The sequence below is a fragment of the Salmo salar genome, chromosome 09 (genome assembly GCF_965601325.2).
Source record: "Salmo salar chromosome 09, fSalSal1, whole genome shotgun sequence".
Taxonomy (NCBI): Eukaryota; Metazoa; Chordata; class Actinopteri; order Salmoniformes; family Salmonidae; genus Salmo; species Salmo salar.
This window is the reverse complement of record NC_138299.1, coordinates 133,666,657-133,685,746: the sequence shown is the minus strand read 5'-3', so window position 1 is coordinate 133,685,746 and position 19,090 is coordinate 133,666,657. Positions and strand designations below refer to the sequence as shown.

The following is a 19,090-nucleotide window of genomic DNA, read 5'->3' as shown; positions in this document are numbered from 1 at the left end:
GGTGAGGCCTAATACTTCATGAGCGTAAACATCTTTGGCTCGATGGCCACATAAGCCCTATTATTTACTGTGGTTGGTACACACACACACACAGATGTCTTGTGTGGCGTAGTGTATGTATTGTCTTGTGGAGTTTTAATGTTGGCCCTTCTGGGGGTTGGAGCTGTGTTTTCCCAGAAGTTTCGGCTGTGGCGTTTATTAATGAGAGGGAGGTGGTTTAGCCATGGTAACACTGTCTGTGTCCTCAGTTATCCAAAACTTGCTTTGAATAATAACCTATAACTAGGTCCCGGAGTTTCTCCTTGTCAGTTCACACTAGGTCCCAGAGTTTTCTCTTTAGAGCTCATGTGTACAGACTTCTGTCTTTTTAATTCATGAGAAAAGGAAGCTAGTTAAAACTATTGAGATGCTTTGCCTCTCTCGGTCTCTCTCTGTCCTCCAGGACTAGCAGTAACAGTGGAGGACTGACCATCAAGAGTCTACTGCAGGAGAAGGAGGGTTCGGAGGCTGCTAAGTTCAATGTAGAGGAGCTGTGTCTCATCTGTAGCATCCTCAGTACTGCAGAGTACTGTCTGGCCACCACACAGCAGGTTAGAACATCACTCACTCACTCACTCACTCACTCACTCACTCACTCACTCACTCACTCACTCACTCACTCACTCACTCACTCACTCACTCACTCACTCACTCACTCGGGTCTAGACTTAATGTTAAACCTATTCTGTGTCAGTTGGAGGAGAAGCTGAAGGAGAAGGTTGATAAGACCCTGGTGGAGAGAATCAACCTGACTGGAGAGATGGACACCTTCAGCAAGTACGCACCAAATCCTAACCTTCACTATAGGGGCAACTTCTGCCAACTCAAAATGAACAACAGTTTAGGAGGTAAAGGGGAGTAATTGGATGTGAAGTCCATGACTGTAATCTCTCTCTCTCTGTCTCTCTCTGTCTCTCTCTGTGTCTCTCTCTCTGTCTCTGTCGATCAGTGTGATTTCCAACAGTATCCAGTTGCTTGTTCAGGACCTGGACGCTGCCTGTGACCCTGCTCTCACTGCCATGAGCAAGGTGGGACACCCACTGCATTCCTCCCTCCCTCCCTCTTCTCCTCATGCTGTCATATTATATTTTCACTTTCAACCATTCTCTCTTGGTCTCCCTCCCTCTAGATGCCATGGCAGAGTGTGGAGCATGTAGGTGACCAAAGTCCCTACGTGACATCAGTCATCATGCACATCAAACAGAACGTCCCCATCATCAGAGAGAACCTGGCCTCCACACGAAAATACTTCACCCAGTTCTGCATCAAGTTCACCAAGTGAGTTACTACCCTCTTCACTGTTCGTCAATGTGTGTGACGGAGACTTGGTACTCCTATTGACAAGACAATTGATTTCGAGATTTTAGAAGAAATTCTCAGTGTTCAGAAATGAAAACTGAATTGATATTCTTTTTTTCCCCCTCAGCTCTTTTATTCCTAAATTCATCAACCACTTGTTCAGGTGTAAGCCTATCAGCATGGTGGGGGCTGAACAGGTAAACATACTTACCCTTTTATTTCATTAGCCTTTATCGTAGTAGAATTACGCTTACGGTCTTTGTCCGTTTGCTCCTGTAGCTGATAATTCAGCTAGTTTTATTGGTAACTTTATTTTTTTATTCTGCTTTGTTCTTCAGCTCCTCCTGGACACCCACTCCCTGAAGACGGTGTTGTTGGATCTGCCCTCTATAGGGTCTCAGGTGGTCCGCAAGGCCCCAGCCAGCTACACCAAGATAGTCGTGAAGGGGATGACCCGCGCTGAGATGATCCTCAAGGTGAGCCCTGTGACGCTAAAGCGTAATTCAGAGTCCACAGACGCCGAGCCGTGATAGTCCGGCATTCCATTGTGACACAGACATGACCACTACCCACAGGGGATGCACAGCCCGACTGCACACCTCCCCAAAATCCCCAACCAACGCAGCTCCGCATACAAATCCTCTATTCATTTGAATGTGTTAAGTTGGAGAAATTGCATAAGCCGCACTGAGAATTCGAGAAGTATGAAAGGCAACAGTCCAATATTCTAGAACACTGCCGTGTGTACACCTACATATTTTGGACTTTGATAGGCACTTCACACAACTATGCAACAATGTTACACTGCAACAATGTTACACTACAACCATGTTACACTACAACCACGCTACAATGTTACACTACAACCATGCTACAATGTTACACTACAACCATGCTACAATGTTTATCTTCGACCATGCTACACCGTTTCTGTACAACCACACAACAAAGTTTCACGACAGCCACTTCTACCTAATCCTACCACTTAATTGACCCTAAAACCTAACCTTAACCCACGCCTCAAGGGTAATCCTAACCATTAACCTCTACCCTTTAAATACACTGGCTTGGCTAAACATGATTATAACCACTGTTCATTCCTGTGTTTTGGCATTAAACAATAGGTAACAATAAGACTAAATACTGGCTTTTGTCTAAGTGTGTGCTGCCGAGCCAAGTATGAACATTGTCTGATTTGACCAGATTATCAACTTATGTTTTATTTTAATTGAATAACTGCTTGTCTACAGGTTAATTATTTCTCTTTAACCCCACTAAGGAAAGGGTTTTATGACCAAGTTCCCATTAAGTAGCTGAGGAATAGGACCTGAGCTGTGCCCCTGGGTTTTAATGAGAGAGACCGGAGAGGAAGGCAGGCTTTAAACACACATGGAAGTACACAAACGCACGCTCATGCACAGTGTGTCAACCTGCTGGAGCCAAGAGAGGTGTGAGTGGTTAGGGAATGCAGGCATCCACGCGTATACTCACGCAAGCAAACACACACACTTTCAGGAATGCGCACATACGTCAGACATATGTATCCTTGGCTTGTCTCTTCTACAGAGTAAACACAGTTTGTGATTGGTTGACCTTGCCCCAGGGTTGGCCAATAGAATGCAGAAAGACAATGGCACGCACCGGTCTTCTCAAACAAAACCCACCCTTCCCTAGAGCCTATCCCCCTCACCCTACCCTAGTCCAGTTACCCTGCCCCCAAGGCTTGTGACCCGATCCCAGAGGAAAGTTCCCTCACCCCCTTGTCTCCCTCACACACACACGAAGGAAGGCAGCCTTGATGTCTGTCTAATGGGCTTAATGGTCTGTTTTACTGGTCAGCCTGGGACCTGCTCTAATGGCCAGGCTGAGAACTGCTCTAATGGTCAGCCTTGGACCTGCTCTAATCATGCTCTCATTATTGCCGCCTGTTATAGACCCCCCTCAGCTCCCAGCTGCGCCCTGGACACCATATGTGAATTGATTGCCCCCCCCCCCCATCTATCTTAAGAGCTTGTACTGTTAGGTGACCTAAACTGGGATATGCTTAACACCCCGGCCGTCATACAATCTAAGCTAGATGCCCTCAATCTCACACAAATTATCAAGGAACCCACCAGGTACAACCCTAAATCTGTAAACATGGGCACCCTCATAGATATTTTCCTGACCAACTTGCCCTCCAAATACACCGCTGCTGTTTTCAATCAGGATCTCAGCGATCACTCCCTCATTGCCTGCATCCGTTATTGGTTTGCGGTCCAACGACCACCCCTCATCACTGTCAAACGTTCCCTTAAACACTTCTGCGACCTGGCCTGGGTATCCTGGAATGATATTGACCTCATTCCGTCAGTAGAGGATGCCTGGTTGTTCTTTAAAAGTAATTTCCTCACCATCTTAAATAAGCATGCCCCTTTCAAAAAATGTAGAACTAAGAACAGATATAGCCCTTGGTTCACTCCAGACCTGACTGCCCTCAACCAGCACAAAAACATTCTGTGGCGTACTGCATTAGCATCGAATAGTCCCCGCGATATGCAACTTTTCAGGGAAGTCAGGAACCAATACACACAGTCAGATAGGAAAGCAAAGGCTAGCTTTTTCAACAGAAATTTGTATGCTGCAGCTCTAACTCCAAAAAGTTCTGGGACACTGTAAAGTCCATGGAGAATAAGAGCACCTCCTCCCAGCTGCCCACTGCACTGAGGCTAGGAAACACTGTCACCACCAATTAAATCCACGATAATCGAGAATTTCAATAAATATTTCTCTACGACTGGCCATGCTTTCCTCCTGGCTACCCCAAACCCCGGCCACCAGCTCAGCACCCCCCACAGTTACTTGCCCAAGCCTCCCCAGCTTCTCCTTCACCCAAATCCTGATAGCAGATGTTCTGAAAGAGCTGCAAAACCTGGACCCGTACAAATCAGCTGGGCTAGACCCTAGTACTAGTCTGTTAAACCTCTCTTTCATATCGTCCAAGATTCCTAAAGATTGGAAAGCTGCCGCGGTCAACCCCCACTTCAAAGGGGGTGACACTCTAGACCCAAACTGTTACAGACCTATATCCATCCCTTCTTTGGCCATTGTGTTAACAAACCTCCAAATGAGCTTCAATGCCATACAACTCTCCTTCCGTGGCCTCCAACTGCTCTTAAACGCTAGTAAAACTAAATGCATGCTCTTCAACCAATCGCTGCCCGCACCCGCCCGCCCGACTAGCATCACTACTCTGGACGGTTCTGACTTAGAATATGTGGACAACTACAAATACCTAGGTGTCTGGCTAGACTGTAAACTCTCCTTCCAGACTCATATTAAGCATCTCCAATTCAAAATTAAATCTACAATCGGCTTCCTATTTCGCAACAAAGACTCCTTCACTCATGCTGTCAAACATACCCTCGTAAAGCCGACTATCATACCGATCCTTGACTTCGGCGACGTCATTTACAAAATAGCCTCCAACACTACTCGGCAAACTGGATGCAGTCTATCACAGTGCCATCCGTTTTGGCACCAAAGCCCCATATACCACCCACCACTGCGACCTGTATGCTCTCGTCGGCTGGCCCTCGCTACATATTCGTCGCCAGACCCACTGGCTCCAGGTCATCTATAAGTCTTTGCTAAGTAAAGCGCCGCCTTATCTTATCTTACCACTGCACTGAGGATAGGAAACTCTGTCACCTCCGATAAATCCACTATAATTGAGAATTTCAATAAGCATTTTTCTACAGCTGGCCATGCTTTCCACCTGGCTACCCCTACCGCGGTCAACAGCACTGCACCCCCCACAGCTACTCGCCCAAGCCTTCCCCATTTCTCCTTCTCCCAAATCCAGTCAGCTGATGTTCTGAAAGAGCTGCAAAATCTGGACCCCTACAAATCAGCCGGGCTAGACAATCTGAACCCTTTCTAAAATTACCTGCCGAAATTGTTGCAACCCCTATTACTAGCCTGTTCAACCTCTCTTTCGTGTCGTCTGAGATTCCAAAAGATTGGAAAGCAGCTGCTGTCATCCCCCTCTTCAAAGGAGGGGACACTCTTGACCCAAACTGCTACAGACCTATATCTATCCTACCCTGCCTTTCTAAGGTCTTCGAAAGCCAAGTCAACAAACAGATTACCGACCATTTCGAATCCCACCGCACCTTCTCCGCTATGCAGTCTGGTTTCAGAGCTGGTCATGGGTGCACCTCAGCCACGCTCAAGGTCCTAAACGATATCGTAACCGCCATCGATAAGAAACAATACTGTGCTGCCGTATTCATTGACCTGGCCAAGGCTTTCGACTCTGTCAATCACCACATCCTCATCGGCAGACTCGATAGCCTTGGTTTCTCGAGGCAAATGATTGCCTCGCCTGGTTCACCAACTACTTCTCTGATAGAGTTCAATGTGTCAAATCAGATGGCCTGTTGTCCGGGCCTCTGGTAGTCTCTATGGGGGTGCCACAGGGTTCAATACTTGGGCCAACTCTTTTCTCTGTATACATCAATGATGTCGCTCTTGCTGCTGGTGAGTCTCTGATCCACTTCTACGCAGATGACACCATTCTGTATACTTCTGGCCCTTCTTTGGACACTGTGTTAACAACCCTCCAGACGAGCTTCAATGCCATACAACTCTCCTTCCGTGGCCTCCAACTGCTCTTAAATACTAGTAAAACTAAATGCATGCTCTTCAACCGATCGCTGCCCGTACCTGCCCGCCCGTCCAGCATCACTACTCTGGAAGGTTCTTACTTAGAATATGTGGACAACTACAAATACCTAGGTGTCCGGTTAGACTGTAAGCTCTCCTTCCAGACTCACATCAAACCTCTCCAATCCAAAGTTAAATCTAGAATTGGCTTCCTATTTCGCACCAAAGCATCCTTCACTCATGCTGCCAAACATACCCTCGTAAAACTGACCATCCTACCGATCCTCGACTTCGGCGATGTCATTTACAAAATAGCCTCCAATACCCTACTCAATAAACTGGATGCAGTCTATCACAGTGCCATCCATTTTGTCACCAAAGCCCCATATACTACCCACCACTGCGACCTGTACGCTCTCGTTGGCTGGCCCTCGCTTCATACTCGTCGCCAAACCCACTGGCTCCAGGTCATCTACAAGACCCTGCTAGGTAAAGTCCCCCCTTATCTCAGCTCACTGGTCACCATAGCAGCACCCACCTGTAGCATGCGCTCCAGCAGGTATATCTCTCTGGTCACCCCCAAAGCCAATTCCTCCTTTGGCCGTCTCTCCTTCCAGTTCTCTGCTGCCAATGACTGGAACGAACTACAAAAATCTCTGAAACTGGAAACACTTATCTCCCTCACTAGCTTTAAGTACCATCTGTCAGAGCAGCTCACAGATCACTGCACCTGTACATAGCCCATCTATAATTTAGCCCAAACAACTACCTCTTCCCCTACTGTATTTATTTATTTTGCTCCTTTGCGCCCCATTATTTCTATTTCTACTTTGCGCTTTCTTCCACTACAAATCTACCATTCCAGTGTTTTACTTGCTATATTGTATTTACTATGCCACTATGGCCTTTTTTGCCTTTACCTCCCTTATCTCACCTCATTTGCTCACATTGTATATAGACTTATTTTTCTACTGTATTATTGACTGTATGTTTGTTTTACTCCATGTGTAATTCTGTGTTGTTGTTGTATGTGTCGAACTGCTTTGCTTTATCTTGGCCAGGTCGCAATTGTAAATGAGAACTTGTTCTCAACTTGCCTACCTGGTTAAATAAAGGAAAAATAAATACATCTCAGCTCACTGGTCACCATAACAACACCCACCCGTAGCATGCGCTCCAGCAGGTATATCTCACTGGTCATCCCCAAAGCCAACACCTCCTTTGGCTGCCTTTCTTGACAGTTCTCTGCTGCCAATGACTGGAACGAATTGCAAAAATCGCTGAAGTTGGAGACTTATATCTCCCTCACTAACTTTAAGCATCAGCTATTTGAGCAGCTCACCAATTGCTGCAGCGGTACACAGCCCATCTGTAAATAGACCATCCAAATACCTACCTCATCCCCATATTGTTTTTATTTACTTTTTTGCCGTTTGCACACCAGTATTTCTACTTGCACATCATCATCATCTGCACATCTATCACTCCAGTGTTAATTTGCTGAATTGTAATTACTTTGCTAATATGGCCTATTTATTGCCTTACCTCCTTACTCCATTTGCACACACTGTATATAGATTTTTCTATTGTTATTGACTGTACTTTTGTTTATCCCATGTGTAACTCTGTTGTTTTTTGTCGCACTGCTTTGCTTTATCTTGGCCAGGTTGCAGTTGTAAATGAGAACTTGTTCTCAACTGGCCTACCTGGTTAAATAAAGATGAAATAAATAAAAAATGCTACATCAGCCATCAGGATGTAATCTATTCTGACCACAATCATTAGGACTACTGAAGATACAAGCATAGCCTCGTCTCCCTTTCTGTGTTTCTTGTCAAGATCATGTATCAGATACTTTTATACCAAGGGACTTCTAGTTACCAGATATTCAGGATATGTGGCCCTACATTCAAAACGGTTTACCGGCCTCTCCTCAGTGTCGACACCTGGGACGTGTATGGATGATTCCACATGTGAAGCATACAAGGCCGTTAGTCCATAGAGGAATTCCTTGAATGTGTTTACATACATTACAGTACCAGTCAAAAGTTGGGACACACCTACTCATTCCAGGGTTTTTCTTAATATTTTACTATTTCTACATTGTAGAATAATAGTGAAGACATCAGAACTATGAAATAACACCTATGGAATCATGTAGTAACCAAAAAAGTGTTAAACAAATCCAAATATATTTGAGATTCTTCAAATAGCCACCCTTTGCCTTGATGACAGCTTTGCTCACGCTTGGCATTCTCTCAACCAGCTTCATAAGATAGTCACCTTGAATACTTTTCCAACAGTTTTGAAGGAGTTCCCACATACAGTGCCTACGGAAAGTATTACAGCCTTACTTTACAGCCTTATTCTAAAATTGATTAAATAAATATCCTCAGAAATCTATACACAATACCCCATAATGACAGTGAAAACAGGTTTTTGCCCATTTTAGCACATTTATACAAAATAATAAACATATACCTTATTTACATAAGTATTTAAACCTTTTTCTATGAGACTTGAAATTCAGCTCAGGTACATCCTGTTTCCAATGATCATCCTTGATGTTTCTACAACTTGATTGGAGTCCACCTGTGGTAAATTCAATTGATTGGACATTATTTGGAAAGGCACACACCTGTCTATATTAGTTTTGATGTCTTCACTATTCTACAATGTAGAAAATAGGAAAAATGAAGAAAAACCCTTGAATGGGTAGGTGTATCAACTTTTGACTGGTACTGTACATTCCCCTTTGTCTGCCGCCCATTACTGTGTGTGTGTGTGTGTGTGTGTGTGTGTGTGTGTGTGTGTGTGTGTGTGTGTGTGTGTGTGTGTGTGTGTGTGTGTGTGTGTGTGTGTGTGTGTGTGTGTGTGTGTGTGTGTGTGTGTGTGTGTGTGTGTGTGTGTGTGTGTGTGTAAGGCCTTGAACCGACATACAAGGTGTATAGAGTTGTTCTCTTCGATCTGGTGAGCAGTTCAGCCCTGGAAGTTGTGGTACCTATGTGTCTCTTAGGTAATTGTTTTATGTTGGGCCAGGCAGGGCCTACAGATGCAGAAAGTCTAGAGAAATGCATAGGCTCTGTCACATGTTACCATATTTCCTATGTAGTGCACTACTTTTGACCAGAGCCCTTGTCCTTATCAATCCAAATACATAGGTCAGTGTGGGGCCTCAGGCCAGTATGGACGGACTATTCCTGATCGAATGTTTCTAGGATGTCCATGGATGATCAAAGTAAAGGTTATGGTGATGATGACTGTGATAAAGTAGTTTAGGCTGTTTTGAGTATAATGGTCTCCAAGTTTAGACCTATTCAGATGAGTCTGTCTGTAGGTTGTGTCTGTCTCTCAGGCTCAGGCAGCCCTCCTTGGCCCATGAGACGTGGCTGTTTTCCACGCTCTCCAGCCCTCTATCCACCCCATCCCTCTCCCCCACCACCAGAGCTCTCTTCTGGGGAGTGGAAATGCTACAACACCCCTCCACCCCACCTACTTCTAGCCTGGGTGGGTTTTTTTCATTCTCGCTCGCTCTCCCTCCCTTTCTTTCGTTTTTACGAGCTAACTACAACAGTCCCTCCAGGCTTTCCCTGGGCCTCCCTCCAGGACAGTTGCTAAGTAAATCACTCAGTCCAGAGGGGAAGGAACCTCAAGAATTCCAGACAATCCATAGTGTTCCATGTTCCGTCTCTCTTTGGTTTCGCTCTTTTATATATTCTGGCCCACACCCCTTAGGCACAGAGAGAGGATGAGAGGGGTTGGTGAGTGAGAAATGTTTTGGGTAGAGAAAAGGAGGGTTGGAGGGGGTGCAATTCCCAATTTTTTTCGATAAATTTTTTTCTTCTTTATTTATTTATTTATTTATTTATTCTGTGTTATCTGTCAACCATGTTTGTCTGCCCGCTCTGTAGCAAGCCACTACGATCAGTCTCAATGCTATCTGATCCAGATTTTCCTCTCTCCCTCATTTCTCTCCTTCTCCCTCCTTCTCCCTATCTCGCTCCTGAAAGCAAAAAATAAATCCAACCTACAGTATTTCACCTTACTTTTTTTACTAATCTCCATTGCGATTTGCCCAAACACTCAATCTCTCATTATAGCCCCAAATAATGACCGGTGAGGCTAATTCCCATCCACCCATGCGTGGAGTAATTGGTGTGTAAAAAGAAAAGGGGTCAGGTCTCCTAAATATAGCCTTTCAGTAATATAGCCCAACAGTGCAGTCAGTGTGTGCTTCTATAATGGCACCCTATTCCCTATAAAGTGCACTACTTTTGACCAAATCCCATAGGGCTCTTGTCAAAAGTAGTGCAGTATATAGGATATAGGGAATAGAATGTAATTTTGGAAGCAGTCAGTGTTCGGGCTTTGTTTGCAGCGTTAACCACTTGCACACTGTCTGGTCTGATAGTTGACTGACTCTGGGGCCTGTTTGTTCTTACGGGCCACACACACACACTTACCGTGCACACACAGTTTATGAATCTTGGTCATCCCATCATGGCTCTTGGGAACGGGGGGGAGGGGGGTCTAAAAACCCCATGCTGTGCTTCAGTATTGAGATGTGAATGTATGAGCAACACTGATGTCTACTACCCCCACCCTCTACAGGTGGTCATGGCCCCCCATGAACCTACCGTGGTGTTTGTGGATAACTACATCAAGCTCCTCGCTGATGGAAACCCAGAGACCTTCCAGAAAACTCTGGATATGAAGGTAAGGGCCACTTTGGTTGGGTCCACTTGTTTTGTCTTTGTCAATAACCTGTTTTCAACAGTTATCTCCTACTTCCTCTGGCTCTGTCTTCTCTCTTGTTTTTTCCTCTTGCAATAACGTGTGTGTGTGTGTGTGTGTGTGTGTGTGTGTGTGTGTGTGTGTGTGTGTGTAGGGGTTAAAGCGCAGTGAGCAGAGCAGCATGTTGGAGCTCTTCAGACAGAGGTTACCCGCTCCACCCTCAGGGGCCGACGGAGGCCCCTCTCTCTCCTTCAGCACCCCCACCCCCGAGCAGGAGAACTCGCGCATACGCAAACTGGAGAAGCTCATCAAAAAGAGACTCTGAGCATGCACACACACATCATCATACCACACACAAATTATTCCAGTAATTCATCTCAAATACTTTTTCTTGCTCGGTTCAATCATAACGGAGAATTGCAGGCAGAGTAAAGACATGATTGTCTCATTTTTGTTAGGAGCATTAATGACCCTAATGATTTCAAAGTCAACTGTCGGATTATGAAGACATTTCCTCAGCTGCAGAGCTGTTGGCACGTATTACTCATTTACTTCTGTATTTATTTTCTGCTTCTCTTTTTATGACACTAAATACCCGAGCTTTGTAAATGTTGTTAAATGTAGACTATATCATACACACACTATGCATTTTAACAAAATGTGTTTACACTTAAAGACTGAGCCACTAACTAAAAACGGCTTTAGGAGCAATTTGCTGCCGCTTTGGCACCTATCCTCCCAGTCCCAGACTGAGAACAAGGAATTGCAATGCGTTTGAAGCAAACCTTTTCAGAATGTTCTAACTCTTTCAGAATGTTCTCCACTTCTCCAGTCCTGTGCCTTTCTGTGTGTTTCTCTTGGTTCCCTGATCAAGGGGAGGATGCAGTTAGTTAGGAGTTTGTATGGTTCCAGTGTCCCTTCACAACAGGAACACCCTGCAGGTGGATGGACCGCATCCCACCATGCATTGATGTCTCCAGGTTCAGTGGTTAAGCCCCCAGGTCCAGGACAGAGAGGATCTTGGGATTAACTATCTCCTCAAATAGATACGATTACGCGTGAGACGTTAAGCATGTTCATTTATTTAAGCTCTATTTCCCTATGTAATTCCTTGCTGTAGAGTCCTCTGAGCGTTTTATAAATGTCAATCTGAAGTGTATGTATATTCGTCTGAATCGATTTGATGACAGTGAGGGAGAGTCGCAGTACTTTATAACAGAGGAACTCATGTTCACTGTTGTACAAGGATGCATTGTACAACATTATATTGATTTCTGTTTAAGATTTATTGTCTAAACCTTTTTTTATTTTCTGTTATTCCGGGCCTCTGTTTGACACTGACAGGCCTAGATTACCTGTCAATAATAATGAAAACTTACCGACACTACCGTTATGCTTGTTTACACTGAACTGCACTGGGGTCAGAACGCAATCATGGTTGCATTAAGACACTGTGTAAGATTGAAATACAGCTAGTTTTCCCGGAAAACATCCCTTTTTCTTTCTCATGCTAGCTAGCAGTAGCCACTGCGCCCAGTTTGGAATTACAGTGTCAGCCAATCAGCTCCTTTATTGTTCAATGTGACGTGCCATTCCAAAATGGCTGCGGTGGCTACTGCTAGCGAGCATGAGGATGGAAAGGGACGTTTTCTTGGAAAACTAGCAGTTTTTCGATTGAGCAGTGTGGATAAAGGTCAAATCTGGAGTACAGTGTCATATCTCTGCATTGAGGTATGTTTTCTAACCCATATCTCGCTCTGGCTCCACGGTGTGTGTAACCATGATTGTGATCCAACCCCAGTGCAGCTCAAGCGTAGCGGTAGGGTTGGTATCTTCTGGCAAGTTTTCGTTATGATTGACAGGTAATCTAGGCGTGTTAGAGGCATAACAACAGAAAATATAAAGATTTAGACAAATCTACAACAAAAAACATAATTTTGTACAATGAATCATTATACAACAGTAAACATGAGTTTGTCTGTTAGACAGGGAATTACACTGAGAAGTTAGCACAATGATGCTAGTGGAGAACAATAATATATTATTGAACACAGTTGCTTTTCATACTGTCATTGAGCTAATTATTTCTACTGTTACTTGCTTCAGATAAAGTACTTATTGCATGTAACAGCAAATACCCTGGATCAGTGATCCTTTGAAGTGGTTCATACATACAGGAAAATGTATTATTTGGTGGTGTAGCACAAGATAAGGATGGGGTCTGAAGAATCAAGTATAGTCAAGTATATCTTCTAAATCATTGTGGTTGAGGCATGAATGGTTGTTTTTGGATTTCATCCTTGGAAATCCTTATTCTCCCCAAGAGATAAATGTATGTATTAATATATTAATGCTATAATGCTTTTGATGTACACATTCCTGCCTTTAGTTCATAAGAAGAAAAACATGTTACTTTGTATTGTCAGTAGGGGTAGGCCGTCATTGTAAATAAGAATTTGTTCTTAACTGGCTTGCCTAGTTAAATAAAGGTTACATAAAAAAATAGGCTACTGTAGTGGCAACTGGTCAAAAACATGAATACTACAAGTGTGCCATCATGTTTTCCTTGTCGGCATGTTGTATCACACACACCGCTCTCTATCCGAGTCCATAGGTGTAATCATTAGTCCAAACATTATTTTATATATATTGGACAAATTCAGGGAGGTCCCTACCCGTTTCGTTCAGTTCGCTCCCGTTTAAGAAATGTTTTGCAACAGAATCGGCCCAATGAATAGGTCCAGTTCAGTTTGAACTTTTACCAGGGTATTTTTTTCGGGGGGAGAGGACAAAAGGAGAGTTCCCATGTTTCGTTTTGTTGCTTTTCATTTTTCCTCCAATCAGAGGTGAGGGTGCGTTTGAAAGGCGTTTCCTTTTCTCTATTTTATTGCAACAACAAAAAACAATGATACTTTTGAAGGGAGAGAAGTTTGAAGACAGACAGGCGGTGACCATCTTCAGTGCCTTCTCATGTGTTCTTTTATACTTCAGTGCCCGTGACACATAGCTTGATTTCACTATTTTGTCAACTTCAAGGCCAACGATTTATGTTGTATCTCTTTATTTCGAAGGGCAAAAACATATTGGGGGGAAGAAATGTTTTTTGACTTATGGAGGATTTAAATAGCATGCAGTACAATTTGTCTGGACCGTAGCCTATTGCGAAGCAAGAGAAGTTGATGCAATCCAATTGCCAACTTGCTTGATCGTTGGGAAGTTACCCAACGTGGAGGATCAATTGCATTCAAGGAAATACGCTTCTACGAATTGGAAATCAATTTTACCTACAGTTCTGCAAACTAATCGCGCAGTAGGGTCGTTATTTTATTTTTTGACTTTTTTTGTAAAGCAATGGTGGGCAGACTAAACTTGCTGAATGTATGTGACGACGAGCCATTGGACATGAGTTGCAAAACCGAGCGGGGACTTGACAGCCCGGACTCCGGACTACCCCCCAGCCCCAGTCCGAGCCACTGGCTGCTGCCTGATTGCGGGGATAAAGGTGCCATAAGCCCGGTGTCTGAAGACGAGAGGACAGGGTCATCCTTGGTACGTAGGCTGTCGCACGTTTCACTACAATTGTTACAGTAACTGATACAATCCCGCTATGAAATTTTAAGACAAAGTTGTTGCATTGTTAAATTGTTTCTGAAATAGTTAGCCTCTGAATACGTTTCCCTGCATGGCACTTAGTGAATCTGGGTCATGTCAATAGTAAATTGGGTCAGTAGCCTAAGCCGATCACATTTGCCACCTCCACCAAATATTTTCTCTTTATGCGAGTGTTGGCTGACTACTTGCAGGTTCCAATTTTATCGATTGGATCTGTTCCTCAGCTGCACACGTTGTCCTACGGGGAGGGCATAGAACTTGATCCACTACCGTCCAAGGAAATACGGTATGCTGTTTTAAATGACTGCATGTAGGTTATGAATGTTTGTGTGGTTTGAAATTGGCTTAGCACTGTGTGCTGCATATGCCTCGCTATTGGTATAAATACCTGTTTTTTTTTAAGAAATGTGGTGGACCACAGATCAAATGTTGAATTTATTTATTTATTTTTTACTTCTGTCAGCCTGTGTGTAGGCCTCCTGTAGCCAAGGGTCTATTTCTTGTAGGTTTGCAGTGCTTGAAACCTTGCCACATTCCAGTTCTAAAACGATATCTAGCTGAACATGCAGTGAAATGACACTTGCCCAAACGTTGTCATTCCTAGATACACATCATCTGTCCACTATGATTCAGAGCGTCACTTTATCCACGACGTGGCCATGCAGCCCAGAGGCCTGGGTCTGGAGAACTGCAGCCAGACGGTCCTGGCTGTCCCTCACAGCACCTGGAGACACTACAAGACCCAGCTCGACCTCCAGCCTCGCCAGCGGGCCCAGCATTTCCAGAGCACCACCATCGTCTACCCCAAGCACGCTCGCACCATCTACACCACGGAGCTGAGCTACGACAGCCGCCGGCTAGCCAGGAGATTCTTGTCGAGCGTGGAGCTGGAGGCTGCTGACCGGAGTAGGCTACCCCATTGAGGTTAGGGGAAGGCTGGGCACGGCCTGAGGGAGAGATCCCTGGGCCCTGTGGGGCCCAACCATCCACCAGGACGACGCCACACATGGACCCAGGTTACGGTCTATTAGTTTAGATTGGAAAGCATCGTAGCCCACATTTGAGTACCAGTCTTAAGAGGAGGGCAGAAGATGGAAGCCATATCTCTAGATCTGGAGTATCAAACAAATAGCAGGGACATTTGAGTGAGGCTGCCATCTACCAAAGTGTTGATCCATTAGTAGCTAGTAAAGAGTTCTCTGGTATGTCAAAGTTGGATTCCTTTTAACCAAGTGTTGAACTGTGGACTGAGACAGGTGATGGTGTACTGTATACTATCACCATGGAGGAACTTATAAACCAGATTTGTAGTCTAGACCATCACTGTCAACATTCTGTGTTTAGGCCTAACCATTGCAGTGGAGCTCAATGAACAATGATCCAACATTATAAGATTAAAGGCAATAGTGGAGTTTCCATGTGATTTTCTTTATAAGCGTAGACATGGGGAGTTGTCAAATGACTGTCTATGACTGGGCTTCAAAATGTCTTGTCAAATCATGGTATTATGGTCTATTTGTTGCACAATGTTACTTAGCAGAATATATTTTCCTGGATAGTGTAACACCGAGCCATGTATAGAGATGTATGATCCTGGTGTAACACCAAACCCCATCTTAGTCTTGCCTAAACCAACATTGTCTACTGTAAGTATGGTCATGGAGCAGAAAGCCACAACTTTTTTCATATTGTGTAAAAGAGTTGCAAATTACAGCAAGTTCTGTGTTTTAAAGTTGGGACATTTTCTTTTCCACAGATCATTGCGAATTGAAGAATTTTGTATTAGTTGGTAATGAGTAGCAAGAGATTATCCAATGTGTCATTATTGTTTTCAGTTATAAAGTTTTAGAATTTTCCTAATAGTGAAGTCTTGTTCTTACTAACACCTTAGGGACTGTTCATTATCTTTGCTTATCCTCTTCTTGCTTCGAGGTTTCATTTAGTTATGCATTTATTTGATGCTAATAAACTCCTTTTGGTAGCCTAATAGATTACTATTAAGCTACCAAACACAGGTAACTTCCCTCAAGGTCCTACAAGGATACACATCTAGAGGGCCTGAATTGCCTTGAGATATGATATTGCTTTTAAAGCTCTGTTTTTAGTGTTTAAATGAAATAAAGACCAACTCTTTTATATCAGATTTGAGAAGTGCTACAATTATTTGATATGTACTCCAATGCCATAAGCATATTCAAAATAGTCTTATCAGGATGTTATCTTTTGGTTATCAATTAGGGATATGCCTTTTTTAAATTGCCACTAGTTGAGTAAAGATGCAATTACAACGTTCCACCATCTCAGATTGAGACCGCTATGCCATCTGCAGGATAGAGAAGGTGCTGCACATACTGTATAACTGCACATAAAACCTATAGATTTATTCATGTGAAAACAGCCCCACCTAGATATTGTGTGTAATTGCACCACTGCTCTCCAAGTGTCCCTTGAACAAGCCCAAGTAGTCCATCACCCCCTGCTGTGAGGCCAGGTACCGTTTCCTCCGGTTGGCCTTGTACACCTCTATCCTCTCTGCCTCGGCCACCGGATCCTCCAGAACTCCATCCCACCTCAGGCTCTCCTTGGCTGGGTTGTTCTGGCCAGCCTGGTCCCATGACAGTGGGGCTTGGTGGGTACCAGCGTCTGGCCCTGTCAACGTTTCCTCATGTTTCATTGACTCTCGCTGGGATTTATTGTTGCGGAGGCTGGTCAGACTTCTGGCCTTGGTCTTTTTGCTGTTGGAGCCCTTCAGGGTGGGTTTGGACCGTGTGGAGGAGCCTTTGACGACCTGTTGCTGCTCAGTGTTGGTGAGTTTATCTGCTGTGAGTGCAGGCCGGCAAAGTGCAGGTTAGTCTTAATTTGATACCAGTGTTTTGATTTCACAACACTATCACTCAACACATTCTCCTCTTGCAGGTCACTTTAGACTCTCACGTTTAGTGCCTTTTTAGCGACGAGGCAGGCATGAGTGTTTTTTCAAAAAATATATAAATATGCAGAAATAACTCAGCCATTTCCTTTTTACTTAAATTCTACTAGTTCACCTAATTTCTGTTTTTAACACAAGAAATGTAGTGTTAAATCATTGTACCATCTAAACCGCTGTGAAATATCAATAACCAAAAATATTGTTTGAAGCTGGTGTACAAAACCGAAAGTAAAACACACAAACGAAACTTCAGAACAGGAAACAGAAATGGCTCACATAGAACATATCTACCGCTTTCTTTTTTTTAACCTTTTATTTAATCAGGGAGTCAGACTTGCTTTCAATGAGAATGACAGATCTATAACTCACATTTCTATGCGAATTTGGTCGGGTCACCCAAAAAGTTACATATTGCAGCTTTAACAAAATATGACAAAAAACATAAAGGATCCATGTTGGGGTTACTATGATAACGTTATGGTAAAACAGGTAGGACTATAGACCTACGCTAGGCATTTAAAACTAGATTTTGTGAGCGTCACCTAAACAAACCAACCTGCTGCATCATCGGAGTTTGAAGGCGAGCTCGGTCCTCTTCTCGTCGACACACTCTTCTTTTTATCTTTTGTTTTGTCCTTTCTCTTCTTTTTCTTTCGCTTGCTGTCATTTGTAAGGCTCACGTTGGTAGACATCAGAGCATCATGGCTCCATACCGCCGCATCAACGTTTCTGCTGTGGTTCATTCTCTGCGGATGCTTGGGCTAACTCGATACACCATCAAACTATTGATAGTTGATACATTGTCAACTGCTTTATATCGAAGGATGCATAGGCCTACACTTTCTAAAACGGTTACACCGGCGTGATTAATTGAAAAAACGAGAACTTAATCAGATACTTTTAAGGTGTGCACTCCGATCCACTCTTCTCACATGGAACTTCTCCATGGAAACCGGAGGAGCACCATTCCCGAATTCCTCGCGTTCGTCTGACCTATTCTATAATGATTTCTATGAGTAGTACAGTAAAACAAAGTATACAACAAGACACCATATAACGTCTCTGTGGAGGATCACGTGAGGAACTAGTGTTGCAGCGATTGATTACTGTAGTAACATTTTAACAACACTAGTTACTCACGTGATCTTTCACTGAAACGAACCAATGAGACGAGATCAAAACTATTCTGACGTCATATGGGGAGTGACTTCACTCTGACAAGTCTGGGCAAAAAATCCATCGTATAATTGTTAATTACTGAACATTAGACCAGACCACAGGTTGGTGGCACCTTAATTGGGGAGAACGGGCTCGTGTTAATGGCTGGAGCGGAATTAGTGAAATGGTATGCGTTTTGATGCCATTACATTCGCTAAGTTTTGGCCATTAAGAGTCGTCCTCCCCTCAGCAGCCTCTGTGAACCAGACAATAACGAACCATTATTGGACATTGGACTCCACGTAATTTATGAGTTAAAGAATCAGTCTAGCACACAGGAAAGACAACGCTTCCGGACAAGTCTCTGAATGTACTTGAGTGTCCCAGCCAAAGCCCAGACTTGAACCCGATCGAACATCTCTGGAGAGACCTGAAAATAGCTGTGCAGCGACGCTCCCCATCCAACCTGACAGAGCTTGAGAGGATCTGCAGAGAAGAATGTGAGAAACTCCCCAAAAACAGGTGTGCCAAGCTTGTAGCGTCATACCCAAGAAGACTCAAGGCTGTAATCCCTGGCAAAGGTGCTTCAACAAAGTACTGAGTAAAGGGTCTGAATACTTATGTAAATGTAATATTTCGCTTTTTATTTGTAATACCATTTCAAAAATGTCT

General features: G+C 43.9%; 3 protein-coding genes across 5 annotated transcripts in view; 2 read left to right on the top strand and 1 right to left on the bottom strand.

Annotated features, from left to right (window-relative positions):
• LOC106612840 (VPS53 subunit of GARP complex) overlaps nt 1–13,224 on the top strand; it is a 35,855-nt gene extending 22,631 nt beyond the window's left edge. For both annotated transcript variants that reach the window (XM_014214413.3, XM_014214414.3), the window contains 8 exons: nt 443–590; nt 734–816; nt 989–1,067; nt 1,169–1,317; nt 1,466–1,535; nt 1,677–1,814; nt 10,597–10,701; nt 10,874–13,224. In XM_014214413.3, coding sequence (XP_014069888.1) covers nt 443–590; nt 734–816; nt 989–1,067; nt 1,169–1,317; nt 1,466–1,535; nt 1,677–1,814; nt 10,597–10,701; nt 10,874–11,044 — 943 coding nt within the window. In that variant the 3' untranslated portion in view covers nt 11,045–13,224. The remainder of the gene's footprint in view (nt 1–442; nt 591–733; nt 817–988; nt 1,068–1,168; nt 1,318–1,465; nt 1,536–1,676; nt 1,815–10,596; nt 10,702–10,873) is intronic.
• A 447-nt stretch (nt 13,225–13,671) lies between these two features.
• On the top strand, nt 13,672–16,472 carry rflnb (refilin B). Of its 2 annotated transcripts, none has more exons than NM_001173893.1 (3): nt 13,672–14,268; nt 14,523–14,617; nt 14,936–16,472. In NM_001173893.1, exons 1-3 carry the CDS (start codon nt 14,071–14,073, stop codon nt 15,252–15,254), a joined length of 612 nt encoding a protein of 203 aa, NP_001167364.1. In that variant the 5' UTR covers nt 13,672–14,070; the 3' UTR covers nt 15,255–16,472. The 2 variants fall into 2 exon arrangements, with proteins under 2 accessions (NP_001167364.1, XP_014069701.1); XM_014214226.3 differs by having other exon boundaries at nt 14,029–14,268; nt 14,556–14,617.
• Nucleotides 16,473–16,687: 215 nt separating this feature from the next.
• Nucleotides 16,688–18,378, bottom strand: LOC106612841 (uncharacterized). The gene is made up of 2 exons (XM_014214415.3): nt 17,817–18,378; nt 16,688–17,151 (listed from the first exon to the last, which is right to left on the bottom strand). Exons 1-2 carry the CDS (start codon nt 18,001–18,003, stop codon nt 16,736–16,738), a joined length of 603 nt encoding a protein of 200 aa, XP_014069890.3. The 5' UTR covers nt 18,004–18,378; the 3' UTR covers nt 16,688–16,735.
• Nucleotides 18,379–19,090: the final 712 nt, after the last annotated feature.